Source organism: Populus alba, chromosome 9, assembly GCF_005239225.2.
Source record: "Populus alba chromosome 9, ASM523922v2, whole genome shotgun sequence".
Classification (NCBI taxonomy): domain Eukaryota; kingdom Viridiplantae; phylum Streptophyta; class Magnoliopsida; order Malpighiales; family Salicaceae; genus Populus; species Populus alba.
The window spans coordinates 10,504,176-10,524,014 of NC_133292.1; the positions used below are offsets into that span (position 1 = coordinate 10,504,176).

Genomic DNA, 19,839 nt, shown 5'->3' on the forward strand with positions numbered 1-19,839 from the left:
CGCTGTACTAGTTAGTATAGATTGAAGAATAGTTTTGTTCCATCGCTTTGGTAACTTGGTTTATGTTTGAAAGACAGTTTAGAGTTTGAAATAGAGTAATATATGTAACCGTTATGTGTGTATGTGTTTGTGTTTATATGTATATATGTGTGTGTGCATTAAGATATATGTGATCGTGGTTTGAGTATTCATGTCTTGTTAGATTTTTCTTTGGTGGATCAGATGTTAATGAAGTTGTCTTTTCTTCAGTAGCTTATTTGGGCTATGTCAAATTTGTAGACGCTCTTTATTTAGCTCAAGTTAGAATCTTGATTAAAATGATCTAATGCCACTCTGCGGACAGAATATTTCTGTTTGGATGCTGAGAAAATGGAGTTTCAGTTTTCTGGGGAAGTAAGTGGTAGAACTGTACTTGTCCTGGCGCAAAAGGTAAACTTCACTTGAAATGAGTTTCCTTTTCTCGCATAAACTCTCTCCTAGTACCTCAGCAGAAACCTTGAAGATAAGATCTTTTTTCTCGGTTTATTTTAGTGCGGATATTAACTTTGCTTGATTGATCAAGACTAGTAGTAACTTACAAAAGACAAGTTATCTCTCAAGACACTCTCACCTGAATCTAAAGTCAAGTGGGCATTAGCCAAATTTGTCTTGTTCTCAGAAATCATCACCTCATAGAACAAATAATAAAGTAATCTGCCAAGCAAGGTGGCAAGATCAATGGGTCATGCTGTGTCCACTGAATATTCATGAGTTCCAGAAATTACGAACTCTATTAGAATCCAATCCATTTGCAGATGTCACTGTCTATACCTAAATGCCTAGCTAAAAGCAACACTTTTTTAATATCTCTTACTATTTAGCTATAATGACAGTAATAGTGTGATTGCAACAGGCCGACTTCATGTATCAACTCAGTAGTCTTGTCTTAAGAGAATCAATCCCCCATTATATTCAAAATATCAACTAGCAGAAGGAGATAGACAATTCACAAGGGAGTTCTGGGACATGTTAAGATAACAAACCAGGGGTAGGATTGGTGCAAAACACATTTATACCCCAGCTATCTCTCAATAAATTATTAAAGTATAAACAAAAAAAAAAAAACAAAAAAAGCAAGTTTGATCGATGAAGAAGCTCACCATATTTATATTCTTGTAAATTTTGTGAGTTGTGATTGGGTTGTGGAAGAACAGTTCTTCATTTGTGACAAACATCAATTGTTTATTTAATCATCCAATCCTACGACTCCCTTCTTGGTCCGATGTTAATCAAGCCTTTTGCAAGAAAAAATCATCAAACATGCTTGTGGGGTCTAGCTCTGCAGTGACAATTTCTTGGCCTTGTCAGTTCTGATTGAATGGCCATAACGCGTCTTCTCTTATTCTAAGCCTGAAAGCTAGGGCTTGGAAGGACTTTGATTCATTCAACCCCCTTTCATATGGGAACACACGTAAAGCATAATTGAATATAATGATTGATGTTTGTCTGAGATTCTTCATATTCAAATCTTACAGATTTACCCTTTCCCAGGCTACAGAAGTCATCTTGGCCTCGCCGACATATATAGACTTGTTTTCGTGTGTTTGTCCATACCAAATGTTGCAATGAACGGTCGTGGGCATGGCGAGAAGTGAAGTGTTGAGCATGCCGGTGATTCGGTTGCTGCCGACCTTTGAAACCAGAGGAACAAACAGTAATCCTGACCAGAATGTTGATTTTGATTGAGTTGGACTTCAGAGATGCATTGAACATTTTGCTCACAACAGTAAGCAAAAACCGTATAATACAAAGCTTGTTGAAAAAAAAAAAAAAGATGGATTGCTTGACAAAGAAACTCAAAAGATTCGATGATTATAAGCTAAGATATGCACATCCGTATATCTTTAACGTTGTAATTAACAAACATTAAGCAGAGTTTGTCCTTATCTTTTCGCTGATTTATACTAATAAAACAAATTAATCTGACCCCTGAAGAGGTCCAAACCACTTGGAATGAAATGTAGATCGATAAGAGAGCAACATTAAAAGCACCACCACAAAAATGGCAATACCCCAAGGAAAGGAGCCTGAGGAACGTGGATCTGGATCATGCTGTGAACTTCTGAGCCGATAGTAGAGCAACCAATTAGTAGAATATGAAGCCATGAATAAAATCAGGAGGATAGGCAGCAAGACAAGGAATATTTGGAGGTTGATTGCAGAGTGGTGCAACTGAGCCTTATAGCCCGTGTAATGGGAGAGCCATAACAGGGAAATGACAATGCCAAAAATAGCTAGCAATGGGAGTGGTGGAGAAGACACTGAGCTCATGGTCTGGCCTGTCCACCCTTGTTTCCACTCAGGACCCCTTCTCTTTGGATAGAACCACTCCATCTCTTCTTGTTTTTTTTTTCTCTCTCTTATCTCTAAATTCAAGAAATTCAGTAAAGAATCTTGTTGATGCAAGGGGGTGACGGGCTTTGTTTGCTTTAATATCAAAGTTGGCTATGGAATTTTGTGCTTTGAGTGTAGAATCCTCAAAGAACTTCTTCTTTGGTCCTGCGCACTCAAGTGTTTGATAAAAAAGGTTTTGAACCACCTTAAAGAAGAGAATGTGATTGCTATTGGGCCTGTCTAGAAACTTCAGACCACCATTCTGGGCCAGGTCGAAATTCGAAAATGTTGTAGGCAACAGTCATGCACAACATGAAGAACATCAAATATATAATAACCACATTAAAATCCCTTTTTCATTGAGGAGATTGTGTGGTTATTAAAAAATGAAAGCAAAAAAGATACTCCAAGGTTAACAGCCATGGATAACAGAGCCCTGTGGCAACAACAGAAAAGGAGGATCCCAAGCATAGGAGAAGTTGACAGAAGCTGATGCCTCCAGGGAACTGCCATTGATGAGTAGGCAGGTATCACCTTGCTTCGAAAGGATTGATGGATCAATATTTTCCACTGTTTGAAACCCCGTGCAAGACAACTGTATTTGGCTTTGAGCACATTGGCAGTTGTTTACCACAGTCACGTTCCATTCTGCCTGGCCACTTATTTCTTTCCCACTTCGGACTGTCCCAATGTTGATGTTGTTCAGCGAGCAATCACATGATCCTGTATTTTCATTACAGCAACATTGGAAACCAAAAATAAGATGTTTTCTTCAAACCATCTCACAAGTGAAGAGCAATGCCAATTTGCAAGACAGTTTCAAGAAAATCAAACCCTCCTCCTAAACTCATGTGTAATCATAATCTATATGGACCCAACTGATTTGATCAATCAGCAAGTGAGATGGGTTTTGAGATTCTTCTGTGGGATTAGATTTTTTGGACGAGATGATGATATAGCACCATAATAAGATTGCTTTAGATTAAGAAGGAATAGAAATAGTGTTTTTTTTTGTTATAAATGGATTGAAATAATATTTTTTTATATATTTTTTAAATTTTATTTTTTCATATTAGTATATCAAAAGAATCTTAAAAAAATTAATTTTAAATTAAAAAATCAAATCTTAGACAAATTATATTACGTTTCCAATGTTAAACACACCATAAATAAGATTCTTCAATCTGAAATCGGGATTATATTAATTTTTTGATAGACAACATGATGATACTGTAGTACTATAATATAATTGTATTTTGTTAGTGTTTCAGGAGGGGAGAGGCAAATATATTAATAATAGACGGAGATAAAGATATAAAATAAATATTTTTTTAGAGTAAATTTGTGTTGTTTTAAATTTGGTCCTTCTATTTCTTTTAAGATAATAATAATAATCAAACGATATCTTATTATCTATATTTACTAAATTATAAAGTGAGATCACCTATAAATTATTTACATCCATAATAAATCTAATTGGTCTTAGACATGCTTAGAATCCAATCATTGAAGCATATTCACCTTTGATCTCGAGGAAAAATGTTCATGATTGATTTTCTTAGTTTCAAATTGTTATATCTACTCTACAAAAGGTAGCAATTACCAATACCAAAAAGGGCAAAAAAAAAACGTAGAGAGGGCATCTCCCTTGTCCAAGAAATCATGAAATCAGCTCATAGATTTACCAAAGAACTGCGAGTGTTCATAACACAGCCGAGTTGTATTCCTTTTTTAAAAAAATTGATAATAAAAAAGAAAGAGAAGCATGTATTTGAGCAGGAAAAGATAGATTATTGAGACAAAAAAGACAGCTTTCTTACCTCTGGTAAGTAGGCATAAAACAAGAGTCGCAGCAAAAGCTTTGATGAGACCTGCCATGGGCTTTGTAATCTCCTCTTCTCGATTCCTGGTTTGTGTTCTTGAGGGGAAGGAACCTCTTCTCCCTGACGACTTTGATAGCAGGACAGTGCATGCTCAGTTACTTTTTTATTCTAAAAGTAATTAACCAGCCAGGATAATTATGCTATGACCATAAGAGCTGATGTTGAATATATTTATTCCTCCATTGGTCCCGCCTTCCTAGATAGTCACAGCACCAATAAAGCCTGATGTTGATTTCTCCTTTTCAACTACATTTTTCTTATAAAATTATCAGTGCTCGCCCTTTTTTATATATTTTTTCCCTCGTTAGTCCATGGTTTTAAACAAAGTTAGATGTTTTTATAAAATTATTTTGTTTTTGTGTTTTAAAATTTTTTATTTTTTTATAAACTTTAAATTAATATATTTTTAGTGTTTTTAAATTATTTTAATGTGATGATATCAAAAATAATTTTTAAAAAATAAAAAAATATTATTAACATGTATTTTGACATGAAAAATTATTTAAAAAATAATCACAACTACAACTAAGCTCTAAAATTAAGTAAAAAACTCTTTTAAGGCTAATGCCTTCACGAAATAAAAAATTGCACTTCCATTACTTGGGTTTGAAGCCAATAAATGATAATTTAAACAAGGAAACAAGTTGTCACGTTCTTTACTTGGGTTTGAACCGTAGAATAAGCCTCCAAGAATATATAAACTATTGAAGCTTATTATATAAATTAATCACATGTACTGGATTCTGGATTAATGCCAGCCCAACAGTTGGCTTTTCAATTTCTTCTTCTTTCAAGGTCTTATTACTACACTTAGTTCAAGGAACACGAGCGTTGCATTGGGCTGTGGCCATTTCAGCAGTTCTTTTTGATATACAGGTAATGTTCTGTCAGGGCATATGTTCTAGGTAATGAACACGTGTTGCGAACATGCTGACTGGTTAAATACCTGCTGTCTTCAAGCATATCTGTCTTTTTTATAGCTGCTGAGTCGAAGACAGACACATATGGCAAGTGCTGGTCGGCATTCAGCATTTGAGTTCCTAGGACCACTTTGCACATCAAAAGAAATCACGAAAAGAAGAAATTTTACCAAAAGATAAAGAAGGGGGCTTCATCGAGATCACAAGCATCAACCTGATTTATGTTTTATGCCTTTTCAAATGAGAGATAAAGCAAAGGGGCTTGTTTCTTTTTAGGATTGGGGGGAAAAAAATGGATAAATCATCAAAACTCCATTTAATACTAACTCATGGGTTGATTACAGTAAGCTTCAAACTGAAGCAGCTCCTTTTTAGCCCTTTATTTGCTAATGTTTCCAATACCAACTCAACTTCACAGAATTAAGCAGCAACTTTCTTGAATGTTACAGAATTGACAATGGTAGCAAACTCGGGGCCCTGCATCATGGAAAATCGCAGTGTCATTGTAAATACCTACCAAATTCGAAGTGATGGAGAGTATACTAGGTACTTTAATGACTGCAAGACAGGTTTTTCATTGTGATAATTAAATTTTGAAGCAAATGGTTAATGGCAGAAGCATACCTTCAAGGATGCACCACCAACAAGGAAACCATCAATATCTTCTTGCTTTGCAAGTTCAGCACAATTGCCTCCATTTACAGATCCTGAAAAGGAAATTCAGTTGTAATTAGATTATGAGCAACACAAGTGAACAAGATCTACAGAAGCAGGCTATTGTGAGAAGATCAGAAGAACTGATACATTCAAACCAAAGTAACAGTTTATAAGTGGTGACAACCACAGAGCCAAACCATTAACATGACTTAATGACAATGGTTCACAACTGAATATTGGTATGGATTAGCCTCCAATTAGAACCAACATAGCCAATCCAACCCTGCAGGTTATGATACTGCCCCCTTTTGCTATAGTCTAGTGGGAAAAGGAGAAGAAGAAAAGCTCCTTATACCAATTCATTTGCAAGTTCATACATATTTTCCACAATCTAAGCAAGAGAACTGACAGGTAAAATTTCAACATAGACAGAGTGAAGTACCTCCATAGATAATACGTGTTTTTGATGCAACTTCTGCCGAGACATTGTTTTTAAGCCAATCACGGATAGCTACATGCACTTCCTGAGCCTGCACAGGTGTGGCCACTACACCAGTACCAATAGCCCACACAGGTTCATATGCAATAACAATATTATCCCAGCTGGGCACAGCATCTACAGGTAGGGAATGACACTGCTGATGTTAGGACATGGTTGTAACATTTTAATCTAACATCTCATATTTCAAGAAAAAGAAACATCAGCAATAACCTGCAAATGCCTTCAGTTGCTGATAACAAACATCAAAAGTTTTCCCTGCTTCTCTTTCTTCTAGCAGTTCACCAATACAAGCAATTACCCCAAGACCCTGGCTTAAGGCATAAGCTGCCTTCTTTCCTATAAACTGAAGTTAGCAAAATTTCTGTGAGGTTCTACATATATCACATAGTAGCAAAAGGAATTGTTATCCCCTTACAACCCCTGGAAAACCAAGTACTTTAAATTTTCACCTGATTGTCTTCACCAATTACATGCCTACGCTCAGAATGCCCAAGAATAACCCACTTGCAGCCAATATCTTTCAATTGTTCCACACTGAAAATAAATTAAAGAATCATTTTGAAGTCACCGGGAGAAGAGCAATAGCATAGATGCCTCATATAGGTTTAAGCTATAGAACAGAATAACCATTACTTATAATTCCTGCTCCATTCAGTATTAGCACTGTGGTAAGAAAACCTCAGGGATGTGAGTGAGCTAAACTTAACTTGCACTTGATGAATGTAGCCTAAAACAATGAGTGTATGAATGATGGACTCAAAAAGAATTTCTCTTGGATGAGATGTCCAACCATGCCCAAAAATCATGGAGCAGAGTGCAATTAATCACCATGCATTTAATTTGTAAAACATAAAGCGCTAAAAAGGTTTTTTTTACGATAAAGTTGGTTTCATTGGTATTTTAAACAAATTGAGTACCAGTCGCCACCCCATTCAATCAAAGTGATAATTGGGAGAGGAGGGGGCTAGCAGACCTGATTTCTCCTGTGAATGCCCCACCTTTACTGACCCAAGAGTTTTGGGCTGCTATCTCAATTCTGTCAGTTAAGGAAGACTTCACCTGATCGATGTAAACAAAGGGAGGTGCTACAACAACATCTGCACAACTCACAGTAAAAATGAAAACTTAAGAACCTTTTAACAGCTAGGTTAAATTTTTGCCTTTAAAAAAAGAATATAAAAGAACATTATATAGATTCCATGATATAGAGATCCCCGCCCTACCAAGAACAAGGGGGCCACCATCAAAACCCCATGTCTAAATAAGTTCGAAAACTGCGGTACAACTTGAAATGTGAGTCTATTGACGGTACAAGTCAGTCTAAACAACAATAAGAAATGAATGCCCGACTTGATAGCAAACAGCAGATAAATTCCTAAAACACAAGAAAAGATTAACTCACCAACATCAGACTCCAGCTTCGTGCTGTTCAAGTCTGAAACAAGCTTGGTAATGGACTCTTTTGTTCCATTCTGAATACATTAACAAAGACGAAAACTGGATCAGGATAAAAATTAAAAATCTAAGAAGTCATCCAGTACCTATTTATCTCATGGCATAAAAGACACTGGCAGAACAATGTCCAAACTACAAACAAAGGCATAAGAATTTAAACAGTGCCCCTTTTTTCTTTTTTAATAAGCAAGGGCATTTCCAATTTAATTAGTGAACATAACAAGAATTAATGGTGAAAGTTGAGAAAAAAGAGATAAAAACAAGAAATCAGTGAGAAAGTAGAGAAGGGAAGTACTTACACATTTCCAATTTCCTCCAACAAAGAACTGCAAGCATGAGAAATAGGAAAATCAATTAACCAATAATCAAGTGGAAGAATCTATCATGCTAAAAAAAAATATGGAAGATCATAAATAAGAAGGTACATAAAAAGTGAAGAGTTTCATAGAGAGAACCAACACTCTTTTTATGCTAAGCAGTCAAATTTCCATTAATAATAAAAAAAAAAAACTTCGATTTTATTATTCTCAAACAACAATATAGCAAAGACTATACAGTAACCTCACCTACTGCCAACCGAAAAATGAAAACGAATAAATAAATAAAGTAAATTTTATAAAGGTTATAAATATTATTGATAGTTAATGAAGCGAAATCTAGAGGAGACAGGGGCATTGGGTAAAGAAGCAAGATGTGGAAAAAGAAATGTTAAAAACGCACCGTTCCAGTGCCAGCCATGGCAACAACGCTTTTAAGAGGTTTTCGGGGAGAACAGAAGCGAAGAAAAGACTGGGAATGAGAGTTGCTGCTGCTGCTGTTGTTGCTGTTTGGACATAAACGGCGAAGACCGGAGAACTCAGGTGCGCGATACGAAGTGGCGGATTTTGGACCGGAAAGTGAGGTGGAGAGCATTGCCATGGCTGCTAAAGTCAAGCTTTTTGGATTATTTTTTTTTAAAAAAAAAAAAAAAATCTGTTCTGTAACTGTTTGCTGGGAGTGATGGAGCAGATGGGAGGAGAAAGAGGCAGGCAGGCAGGTTTGAAGCTGTGGTTGTTGTGTTATGCTTTGTGTTCGTGGGTTTATCGTTTGTTGTGAGGTGGATAGTTGTTCGTTGCACGCGACTTTCCAGAGCGTGCGGGTTTAAACCTTTTCTTTTCCTTCTCGTTTGTTTTAACTGTATTTTGGGGTGGTTGAGAGCTACCCCGACAATGGTTTTTTAACTTTTTTTATTTTAAATTATTTTTTTATTTAAATATATTGATATTAAAAATAAAAAATTATTATTTTAATATATTTTATATAAAAAAAATTTTTAAAAAATAATTTTTACCGTGGATCCAAACATTTACTTTATTAAATTGGATTTGGAGGATAAGGTGATTTTTGCTATTTTTCTTTATTAATGATTGTTTCAAAAAAATATTGTTCTAAATATATTAAATTTAATTTGGTAAGAGATGTTATAAATTAGTGGAGTAGCATCATCATCCCTTAATATTTTAAATAAATAATATTTATTTTTTATTATGAGTATATTTAATTTAATTTTAATTGATATTTTTCTTGTTTGCTACTTAATTTAACCCTTTTCAAATAATTAGTGTTTGATTTTAATTTTATAATTACATTAAAAAAAGGAATTAGAATATGCTAATAAAAAGCTTGTTTTACAGTACGAGCGGAATTAGACAAGCAATTGAAGTAGTAATAATTTTTTGGTTGTTGAAATGTTTCACGCGCTTGGAGTGCGCGGGGTTAAGGATTCAAGCTAACCATAACAAAAAATATCGAAGCTTTTTACATTTGTAGGTGTCCCTGAGAAGACATTATTGGCCAGGTAAGAAACTTTTAAGAAACGACTACGAGTCTACTGCCATAGCAACGTCGTTTCTCACCTTCACCAGTCGTATATGATATTTGCTTACTCTTCACCACTGAGCGTCTTTCCTTCTGCCACGTGGCTTAACGGAGAAAAGGAAAGGATATGCAATGGATAAAACGCGGTGGGTCTAAATGAGAATCTGTGGTTGAAGGCCTCTGAGACCGTACACGTGGATATTTTCATCCATGATTATACCACACACATACACAAACCAGTCTTTAAGGTTTTTTTTTTCTCTCTCTCTCCCTCTGATTTAGACAGTCTTAAGAAATATATGCTAATGATAACATCAAAACGGATGTAAAGGTTTTTGAATTTGACGAAATATCCGAAGAAAATAGATTTAATAAATAAATTATATCAAAATAAGTCTAACAAAAATATTTACTAGGCTTAGGCTTGGTATCTCGAGCCCAAAGTATAACAAGGGATCAAGGAAAATGGGTTCGAGCATGATAGCCTGAGCTCAACTTCCTAAATGACATGAACTCGGATAAAAAGCTAAAACCTATGTTAGGCGTGCATCTCAACACCCTTATGGACTCAAGATTACATCCCGATCTTAAAATTCATTGTAGATTTTTCTAAGATCTCATGTATGTCCTTCAATATCTTATACTGGTCTAATACATATCATTTTAAATATAATAAAACTCAAAATATCACATAAGTTAAATAATACTCCAAACCTTCTCTTCATGAAATGATAAGATTTATAGGATGTAGTTATATCATAAACCCTTAAAATTAAAGGTTCACAATCTTTTTATTTTTTATTGTATATATATACTCAAAAGCATCTCTCTTTTCCTAATATTATTTCACTCTCTTTCTCTATAAAATTATTGACTTTATCATTAAAGACTCTACACATGCATCAAATTTGATCTTTTGCAGCTACCAGTTACCGATTACTTGGCTTGCCATGCACAACATACTGTTACCACAACTCACGGTCACCTAACTTTCTAGATACCACATGCTATTATAACAGCTACCGATTACTTGACTTACCAGACATTAGTTGCTACCAGTCACTACTCCTCTGGACTTTTCATATCAGGTCATAAAATATCTAGATTGTGAAAAATAGATTAAATCGTTTGAACCAAGAGATTAACCAATTATCAAATATGTCAACCTTGAATTTAAAAAAACACATCAAAATTGTTATGTTTTTTTCACCATGGAGACAGAAAAAACTTTTTAGTTATTATCCGGAGACATAAAAATCTAGATGGCGAGGATAAAGAGTATTTTCTTATCCTTTTTATTTAAAATTAGATGTTAACAGTGCTATCATGCCGAGGTACGAGACAAGATTGTGAGATAATCCTAACATCAAAGTATTTTTGAAGTTGGTTGATGAGTAGGTGATTCACCTAACCTTTAATATTTTATTAAATGTTGCTAGCAGAATGGTGAGTTCTCTGAGACGGTGAAGGGGATCCGGAAACACCAGGGCTTCCCTTGATAGGTTAAAATCGTATGGAGGAGTGACTAGAATTTCAGGTGGCAGCGAGCATGGGCAGTGGAATCCAAGAAGGTCCGGCCACTTGTTGGAGGTGTCATGTTAGCGGAAAAAAAGGGGAAACCAGCCTATCCTCATTGAAGTTTCAGTAGAAATCCAAGAAAAACAGTTGCGACGGTTGAGACAATGAGATCACATCAGCCTCCTTTTTTGCCTCTGCTTCAAGCAATTTCTCGACAGAAAAGTCCGAACTGAAAATAGAATCCTAAACAAACATTGGTAATAACTGGCAGTGACAAAATGTAAGATATCAAACCAGGCGTCATCCCCACCACTCCCTCAGCTCAAGCATTCTTTTCTGTACGTTAATGGCGAAACGATCTAATCCGGTCGGTGTGTGTTCTTCTCCAACATTAAAGATAACTAAGATAAGATAAAGAGTTCCCTGAGTAGATAGATATTAGACGACGACTTCAACTAACCATGAACAAATAGACCCGATCGAAGGTTGAGAACCAATTAGACAATGATCCAAATTCCAAGACCTTCGTTTAATAAAAAAAATCTAAAAAACAAGTAATACATATTTGATAATTATACTTTATGAATTGAAAATTACTGTCATTTAATAAAAAAAAATCCAATTACAAAATAAAGATTGTCAAAGACTCACTTGTTATACATACATAAAAAAAAAACAATAATAAAATATTTTAATAGATTTTATTTATAATTTTAAAAAACCCTTACTAACCTTAAACCGGAAACATGTCCTGATTGCACTTGAAAAGTGACAATGGTGCGGCTAGAATTAATTCTAACAAGGTCTAGATTATTGGTATATTTGAAAGCAGGAATCTTTTAAAGTATTTTTTTATTGGAAATATATTAAAATAATATATATTTTAAAATTTTAAAATCATATCAAAATAATAAAAAAAAGATATTAAAAAAAATTACTTTGTAATAAAATTTTTTATTTTTAAATTTTGATAAAAAGCAATTTTAGATTTGGGGTTTCAGATTTTTGTTTAGTACGAGACCTTCCTCTCTGAAAGGGCCAGGTGGGATTCCGAACTTCGAATATTAGTATAGTGACAAGCAAATATCCTCCTCGGGAATGGTTAGGATATTCAAGTTCAACCAAACACACATCTATATCAGCAAATTTGAGGTGAGCATACAGTGAAGTCCTTTTCAGCACTCGACGACAAAGACTACGGTCCTCGGGCCCGTTTGCAACGCAGTATCCCGACTCGAAACCTACTGGACCCTTTCCTTTCTATGAATTAGCCCGTACTTGGGGGCTATTTATTTTTTGCAGGGTTGAAACCAGGTGTTTCATGATTTTTACAGGGTGACCCAAATATCTTTTTCTTCATTCAAGTCACTGGTCTGCTCATGCAATCTGATTGCAGCAGCACCAGCACTGCGCTTGTATCACCGCCCATAATTAAATGGCAGTACAATTCTCCCTAACCCAGACAGCCCATCTTATCCATTGCCCTTTACCTTAGATTATAATACTTGAGCATCACAGATACAAGTAAGCTAAGAACATTAGCTGAGACCCTAGTCACCACTCCACTCCATTGGTTCAAAGCCAAAAGGCGTGCATATGACAATGCAAGAATATCAGAAATCCAAGGACAATCACATTAGGAATCGGTCAATGTTGCAAAAGTGCGATACAAAATGTATAATAGATGAAAACAGAGGTAGCAACCAAATATCTTTGCATATTGAGATCGATATCCAAACTTCCCTACATTATATTGCATACTGGACTTCATTAAAAAGTTGTTCTTAACTATTTACTTGCTATGTACGTACAATTAGGCTGGAATCATTACACAGAATATTGACTTCGTTAAATATCCACACGTCACTTCATTAAATAATTTCTTATGACAGTCGTTTACATTCAGACGTGGGTGACCATGCAAACTTGCCTTCCTTACAATCAATGAGGTCTCGCACTTACATTTCGTTTGAACCGCACTTAAGGATTGTTCTTGTCCTTGAAAACAAAAGTTGGCAAACATGATCCCAACCACCGTCCCTGGAAGTTTCTTCAATTAACGCAAGCATCCAGCCTTCAAAAAAAAAAAGAAAAAAGACTCAGTACAGAGACAATTAGATACAGAAGGGATTAGAAACTAGTATATAGGGCAGTGAAATGAAAAAAAAAAAATTAATGAAGAAAGCAGATTGCATATAATAAATCACAAATGGAAATGGATGATGAATATGCAGAAGTTGGAAACAACGTAACTCCCGGTGCTCATCAATTATCTCGTTTGTCTAGATCACCGACATTTGTGTTGCCAACTACACTGTTGGATGAACTATCCTGTACACTACGAGAAGAAGAACATCTACTTGAAGAACTCTCTTTTGTAACACTGCTTTCCTTCCCCATGGATTTTTTAGATTTTCTTTGTACTGAAGTTAAGTCCTGCAAACATTATTATATTAATTAATACACAATTACTAATAATGAAGTCTAAGACGTTTCCAATTCCTTGTGTCTCTCAGAAGTCAAAACTAATCTGAAAGGCTGCTGCAATTTACCTGATCTGCTGTGGATCCCGGAGTCTTCAATTCCAGGTCCGTGGTAACATCATTAGAATCCTCGCTTTTCTCAATCTTGCTCTCTCCTGAAGATTTATTCTTTGAATCCTGTTTCACTGAAACGTGGGATCGACTAGCAGACTGTGCTAGAGAAGAAACATGCTGGGCAGACTGCTGATCAAACAGGGTATTAGGGGCTATGTACGGAACAAAAGTTGAACAAGGGTTATGAATGACTGCAGGATTCTGATTTCCATAAAAGGGGTATGGCTGCATGGACGGATGCATTGGAATTGGCCCGGGAGGCATTGGCACTGGCATGGGAAAGGGATAGGAAGGTGGGGCCATCATAACCGAGTGATCCATGGCAGCCCATGGGTATGTAGCCCTGAGCTGTTGCTGACACTGAATATTAAGATTCTCAACATCTGATTTAAGAGATGCCTTCTCTTCTCTAAGGTCATTTTTTTCTAGCATCAGCTGTTTGCGAAACATTGCAAGATTAAGCATACCATGCCAATCACCATCATGACTAAAAAACTACAGAAATTAAAAGATTACCTCACGAGACTCTTCACTCAATGCAGCATGCTCAGCCTTGAGTTTGTCAACTTTTGAAGTCAAATCCTTCAGCAGCTGAACTGTGTCAGCTAGAATGGTTGCTTTGTCATTTTTGGGTCTATCAGGATCTGTCATCAAAATCACCACATGGAGATCAAAAGGACATAACCACATACCACTAACAACCCATTCTGATTGCAATCATATGATGCTTCAATATCAAACCAATTAACAAACATTTTATCTACAATTTAAAAGACCCTTTAAGTGATCTATAATATCAACTTTTGCTTTCATTAGAAAAAGGAGACGAGTGAGGTGAACAAATATGTCAGATCCAACCCCTCAATCTTCATAATACAAGCAAGCAATACATTCAACAACCAGTACACAAGTAAATAAAAGCGAAGGATTCAGAACTTGTAGCTATCAGTAGCTTTCTTCCAAAACAGTATACGAAAATGGGTCCGGCTCAAATCGACAGAGATCAACATGCATAATTCAAACCCATACCAAGTCTTGAAAACATAACGCAACTCTTACATTGCAAAATCAATCAATACAGTATCCATCCAATCACTAATCTTGGCAAAAATAAGTGTCTAATCTACTCACAGACTTAATAAATCCGGTAATAAAAAGACATGTTACTTTCATTAAAATTATAGGAATAATATACAAAAGCATTGAGTATTTACCTAGGGTATTCCCCAATTCAACAAAATGCTCATTCAATCTATCTCTCCTCAATTTTTCACGGTCCGCCTTTTGAATTTTCCTAGCAGCTACACTATCTTTAAGCTCTGCCTCGCTACGAAAAATAAAAATGCAGTAAAGCAAACACAATTGCACATATTCCAATTAAGCAAAAATTAACAAGCAAAAAAAAACAAAACCTAGTTAACCAGCTTCAACAGCTCGTCAAATTGAATAAAGAAAACCTAGTTAATCAGCTTCAACAGTTCTTCAATTGGAATAAAGATTATTTAGAGAGTACCTAGATATCGGGTCGGGGTGAGTGGACGGCACGTGCCGCGGGACAGGAGGAGGAGGATTGAAGTCGGTGAATGGATCCATTAGTGGATTCTGAGAGAGCGCCAAATAATCAATAGCTTATCTGCTGTTCCAAAGTATTATGAATTTATGATAAACCTTACTTACATGAGACTCATTAGAGAGTTAAATGATAATCACGTGACTGGATCTGTTCATGGGCTGTGCTACCCGTCTACGCCCGACTGTAAATGGACAGGCCTGGGCAGGGATTTTTAGCCCGCATGCCCGGCTCGACATCTAACCGGATTTTGCATTGACAAAATAAATGGGTAGATGGGACCACAAAAGCAACCTGCGACTTGAGTGCTCGACTGATGAGACATTGCAAAGGTTTTTTTTTTAATAGATCACACAGTACGCGTGGTTCGTCTGAGTATACGACACGTCGTCTTTTGGTACTTTAAAAAATAATCGAAACCAAAGGTTCTTCAACTGAAGCAAAAGTCATATGATCAAACGGTAAAAATTACTCCTGTATAATTCTACATTAAACCACCACCTACCATATCACCCCCACCTCCCTATGTAAATAAATTCCAAATCGCCTGGCGGTTTAATTTCATCCTCTCTCAACCAAAAAAACCCGTATTTTGAGAAACAGAACCCGAAAAGCGAAGATGTCGGGCATGGGAGACGGGTACGTGGGCACGGCCCAAGACGCCGTGAGGATCCGGCGGTTACAGAAGCAGAGAGAAGCTGAACGCCTTAAAATCCAAGAGCTCAAAACCAAGTCTGCCTCCGATAACGGCCAGCCTGGTCTCCTGCAATTCGGGTCAAGTACCTCCGAAGTAAATTTCTAGGGTTTCCTGAAAAACAAATCTCATTTCTTAGGGTTTTAATCATTTTTACCTGAATAATTGTTAGTTAACATCGATGATGTTTGTTTTGATGATTATCTGGGTTTAATTTGTTCTTTTAGATTCTTGAGACTGCATTTAAGAAGGAAACTGTGGGTTTGGTTACAAGAGAACAGTACGTGGAGAAGGTAATAACGTTTATTATTTTCTTTTCTTTTCCTTTTAATTTCGCTCTTTTGTTAATGTTAATTAAATTGTTGAGATGCTTGAAAAATGTTGTTGCTGTTTTTGTGATGTGGGTTTACACAGAGGGTTAATATTCAGACCAAGTTTGAAGAAGAAGAGAAGGAGAAACTAGAAAAGCTACGGAAAGAGTGAGCTTGATTACTGCGTTTTTGTTTTATTTTTTGGGTTTTGAATATGAATGTCGGTGAAGATTGATATGTTTGTATTGCCAGGGAGGAGGATCTTCAGTTGCAGAAGCGTAAAAAGAGGAAGATTAAGGGGAGTTCTAAGTTGTCTTTTGCGGATGATTTTGAGAATGGAAGTGACGAAGAGGATGGTGAAAACAGTAAGAAATCACATGATTTAGCGTAGTAAGCTATTTACTTTGTGTATTATCTGGATTTGCGTTGGCTGCATTTTTGGGTAAAAAATGCCTTTTGTTTCGACTAGAGCATTGTCCGCTATGGAAGTGCTGGATATTCTAATTCTGTAATGGACATTTGCAGTCAAGTTGTACTGCATCGACCTTTCTAACTGGTTGTTGATTGTCCTATTATCAGTCTTTTAGCATACAGTTCACCTTATATTTTATTGGTAGCTGTTAAGGAATCAGGTTGTTTAGATGGGTTGAAAAGGCTTACATTGAATTTTCATCATGATCAAATCACACTGTGTATGTTGAAAGTGCTTGCTCCTGGCATTTAAATCGTGGTCCTTTGTTTATTTTTAGAAAGAGTGAACATGAATAATAATATTCTGGAGCAATAGAGTAGCCATTGTCTTTTATGTGTATGTGAGAAATTTGGATTTTCTTATCCATGCAGAACTCACTTTGTAATTTTTTTGCCCTGCTGCTATGAACTTTGTTTGATTTTACTTGTATCCTTCTTTTCAGTAGCCATAGGACTGGACTACAATTTCTTACGTTTTAACCTCAACACTTCTCTTTTATCAATGCTGTCTGCAGAAACCTCAGAGCCAAAGAATTTAGTGCGGGGCAAATTTGGAAAAGATCCCACTGTGGAAACAAGCTTTTTGCCTGACAGGTGTAATATTTTTCCCTCACCCTCCTTCCCTCTTTCTACCTCTCCCTGTCCCTCCATGCACCTTCTACTTTGAAAGGCTTTTGCATGGACTTGGAACTAACATATAACTTAGGGGTGCTGAGGATGCTGTTTCAGTGAGCGAGAGGCAGAGGAGCAGGCTGAGCGTGAAAGGCTGCGGAAACAGTGGCTTTGTGAACAGGAACAGATTCAAAGTAATTATTTTCCTGAACCTCTTCTGTTTAGCATCGATCCATTGAAACACGCTTTGTGCTAAATCATTTTTCTCTAATGTTTCAGATGAGCCCCTTGAAATTACTTACAGCTACTGGGATGGAGCAGGCCATAGAAGAGTGATCCAGGTTAGTTTGACTTCACTTTACTTTTCAATCTTTTGACATGCTTTCAATTTCTTTTTCTCAGTATTGGTAAAATGTTTTACTTATCCTTTTTCTTATTAATTCATCGTTGGCTTACTGTTTTATCCTGTAGGTTCGTAAAGGTGATGCCATAGGAGAGTTTCTTCGGGGAGTTCAGCAACAACTTGCGCCAGAGTTCAGAGAAATTAGGACTACTTCTGTGGAGAATTTGCTTTATGTGAAAGAGGATCTTATCATTCCTCATGTGAGATAATTATTAAGTTTAACTTTCAACTACAATTTTTGCACTTGCTATCTTGAATTCATGCTAACAAATTTATAACATTTTTGTGGCTGTGGAATTTCAGCAACACAGTTTCTATGAGTTGATCGTTAACAAAGCTAGGGGAAAAAGTGGACCGGTAAGGCTAATTTCACACTCTCTAACTATCCATCGAGTAGCCAATAAGAAAAAAAATGAAGAATTAGACATGGTGACTATTTAGACAATCTGGTTACTGATATTTTTCCTGCCATCTTATTTTTGTATTGACTTGAACCGTATAAGAATTGAAAAACTAAGTTAATGGTTGGTTTTGGAAAATGTTCTTTTCATTAACAAAAACCTAACAGGGAAAGTGCTGCAAGCAAGTTGGTCCTGGCCTACCCAATCACATTTTTGTTGCTAACCAAGATTCTTTTACTAAGATTGTTGGTGCTTTCAAAAAAGAACTGCCAGTTCTTCTTAGTATAATTTCTCATAACTGGAGAGCTTGAGCTAAGTCAAGCTTGCATCTAGTGTTATAAAGTTTATTTCACAAACTTGATTTGAATTATTATGTTTTATTCTTTTACTTTGACCAGCTCTTCCACTTTGACGTGCATGAGGATGTGCGAACAATTGCTGATGCAACCATAGAGAAGGATGAGGTATGACTTTCTTGATACCATCTTTTTGTTGTGTCTATATTGATTTGCGATTTCCCCCGTTATAGTGTGCCTAATTATGTTGTCTAATCATACTTGCTTAAACTGCCATGCTTATGTGGTCTCTGTTCTTGAACAGTCCCATGCTGGTAAAGTTGTTGAGAGGCACTGGTATGAAAAGAACAAACACATCTTTCCTGCTTCGAGATGGGAGGTGCTCTCTCTCTCTCTCTCTCTCTCTCTCTATTTGTGCGCATGTGCGCATAACTTGTATGCATGTTTTGTTTCCGCACTCATGTTTCACATTCTGTACGGTGTTTGTGGGATAGCTGCCACTAATGTGGTGGAGCCAGGGGCAGGTTTGAGGATCAGTTTTCACCTCAAGTTCTTACCATTTTCATTTGTGGTTGTGGCAGATATATGATCCGACAAAGAAGTGGGAGCGTTACACCATCCACGGGGATTGATAATAGCCTAACATGGTTGCTGCCATTTTTCCAAAGTTTGTTTTGGGAAGGGGAAGTGGAAGTGGAAGTTATTATCAAATTCTGTGAAGTTAAGATATTGAGTTAGATATTTAATACTTCACTGTGGCAGTTCTCGTTTAATTTTTGGAAGCGAGTGTGTGGAGTTGCAACATGTATTCATGAATTTATTATTGTTTTTAGTTTTCATAAATATGATAAGTATTTTCCTGCTCCATGAATTCCGAGGAAGTAAAAAAAATAGCTGGCTGAAATCTCGTTTGAAGGAGAGAATAAATAATTGCAGTAACATGACGTTAGGACTTGGGATTGTTGTTGTGTTAAAAAAAGGGGTTAGGATTGGTATAATTTCCTTCCATTATTACAATACAAGAGGCAAATCCAAGTAGATGCTGGTGTGTACCAGAGACCGTCTCTTTCCAAATTTCAAAAAGCAGATCTCAGGCGATTAAAAATTTAGTTTGTGGGTTTCCATCTCAAAGAATAGATAGTGTTTATTTAATTTTAATTTCTTTTTTTATTAAAAAGTTAAAAAAATAATTATAAATTAAGGGACGTTCATTAAACCATAACGAAGTAGATAACAAAGTGGTTTTTGATATTAAAAATATTATTTTTCCAAAAAACTTTTGAGATATAATTGTATCGGATAAATAGTTTCTTTCTAAT

General features: G+C 36.0%; 3 protein-coding genes across 3 annotated transcripts; 1 reads left to right on the forward strand and 2 right to left on the reverse strand.

Moving 5' to 3' along the window:
- Positions 1-5,469: 5,469 nt before the first annotated feature.
- On the reverse strand, positions 5,470-8,850 carry LOC118058775 (triosephosphate isomerase, chloroplastic). The gene is made up of 9 exons (XM_035071530.2): positions 8,511-8,850; positions 8,090-8,116; positions 7,738-7,807; positions 7,309-7,432; positions 6,785-6,869; positions 6,546-6,678; positions 6,276-6,449; positions 5,801-5,883; positions 5,470-5,653 (listed from the first exon to the last, which is right to left on the reverse strand). Exons 1-9 carry the CDS (start codon positions 8,706-8,708, stop codon positions 5,597-5,599), a joined length of 951 nt encoding a protein of 316 aa, XP_034927421.1. The 5' UTR covers positions 8,709-8,850; the 3' UTR covers positions 5,470-5,596.
- A 4,043-nt stretch (positions 8,851-12,893) lies between these two features.
- Positions 12,894-15,594, reverse strand: LOC118058776 (transcription factor bHLH121). The gene is made up of 7 exons (XM_035071531.2): positions 15,440-15,594; positions 15,276-15,364; positions 14,977-15,089; positions 14,279-14,406; positions 13,718-14,197; positions 13,419-13,601; positions 12,894-13,239 (listed from the first exon to the last, which is right to left on the reverse strand). Exons 2-6 carry the CDS (start codon positions 15,353-15,355, stop codon positions 13,431-13,433), a joined length of 972 nt encoding a protein of 323 aa, XP_034927422.1. The 5' UTR covers positions 15,356-15,364; positions 15,440-15,594; the 3' UTR covers positions 12,894-13,239; positions 13,419-13,430.
- Positions 15,595-15,847: 253 nt separating this feature from the next.
- On the forward strand, positions 15,848-19,385 carry LOC118058777 (protein XAP5 CIRCADIAN TIMEKEEPER). The gene is made up of 12 exons (XM_035071532.2): positions 15,848-16,122; positions 16,254-16,319; positions 16,441-16,505; positions 16,590-16,702; positions 17,324-17,402; positions 17,538-17,614; positions 17,700-17,761; positions 17,892-18,023; positions 18,127-18,180; positions 18,623-18,688; positions 18,825-18,899; positions 19,102-19,385. The coding sequence occupies exons 1-12, from the start codon at positions 15,952-15,954 to the stop codon at positions 19,150-19,152; spliced, it is 1,011 nt and encodes a 336-aa protein (XP_034927423.1). The 5' UTR covers positions 15,848-15,951; the 3' UTR covers positions 19,153-19,385.
- The last annotated feature ends 454 nt before the right edge of the window (positions 19,386-19,839 follow it).

Coding starts and splice junctions, on each gene's coding strand:
- LOC118058775 (XM_035071530.2), bottom strand. CDS start 8,708: ATGGCAATGCTCTCCACCTCACTTTCCGGTCCAAAATCCGCCACTTCG. Junction 6,870..7,308: donor GCATTCACAGGAGAAATCAG/GTCTGCTAGCCC, acceptor ATTTATTTTCAG/TGTGGAACAATTGAAAGATA. Junction 5,884..6,275: donor AACACGTATTATCTATGGAG/GTACTTCACTCT, acceptor TTTCCTTTTCAG/GATCTGTAAATGGAGGCAAT.
- LOC118058776 (XM_035071531.2), bottom strand. CDS start 15,355: ATGGATCCATTCACCGACTTCAATCCTCCTCCTCCTGTCCCGCGGCAC. Junction 15,090..15,275: donor CACCCCGACCCGATATCTAG/GTACTCTCTAAA, acceptor TATTTTTCGTAG/CGAGGCAGAGCTTAAAGATA. Junction 14,407..14,976: donor TGAATTGGGGAATACCCTAG/GTAAATACTCAA, acceptor TTTTGATGACAG/ATCCTGATAGACCCAAAAAT.
- LOC118058777 (XM_035071532.2), top strand. CDS start 15,952: ATGTCGGGCATGGGAGACGGGTACGTGGGCACGGCCCAAGACGCCGTG. Junction 16,703..17,323: donor CGAAGAGGATGGTGAAAACA/GTAAGAAATCAC, acceptor TGCTGTCTGCAG/AAACCTCAGAGCCAAAGAAT. Junction 18,181..18,622: donor CTAGGGGAAAAAGTGGACCG/GTAAGGCTAATT, acceptor TACTTTGACCAG/CTCTTCCACTTTGACGTGCA.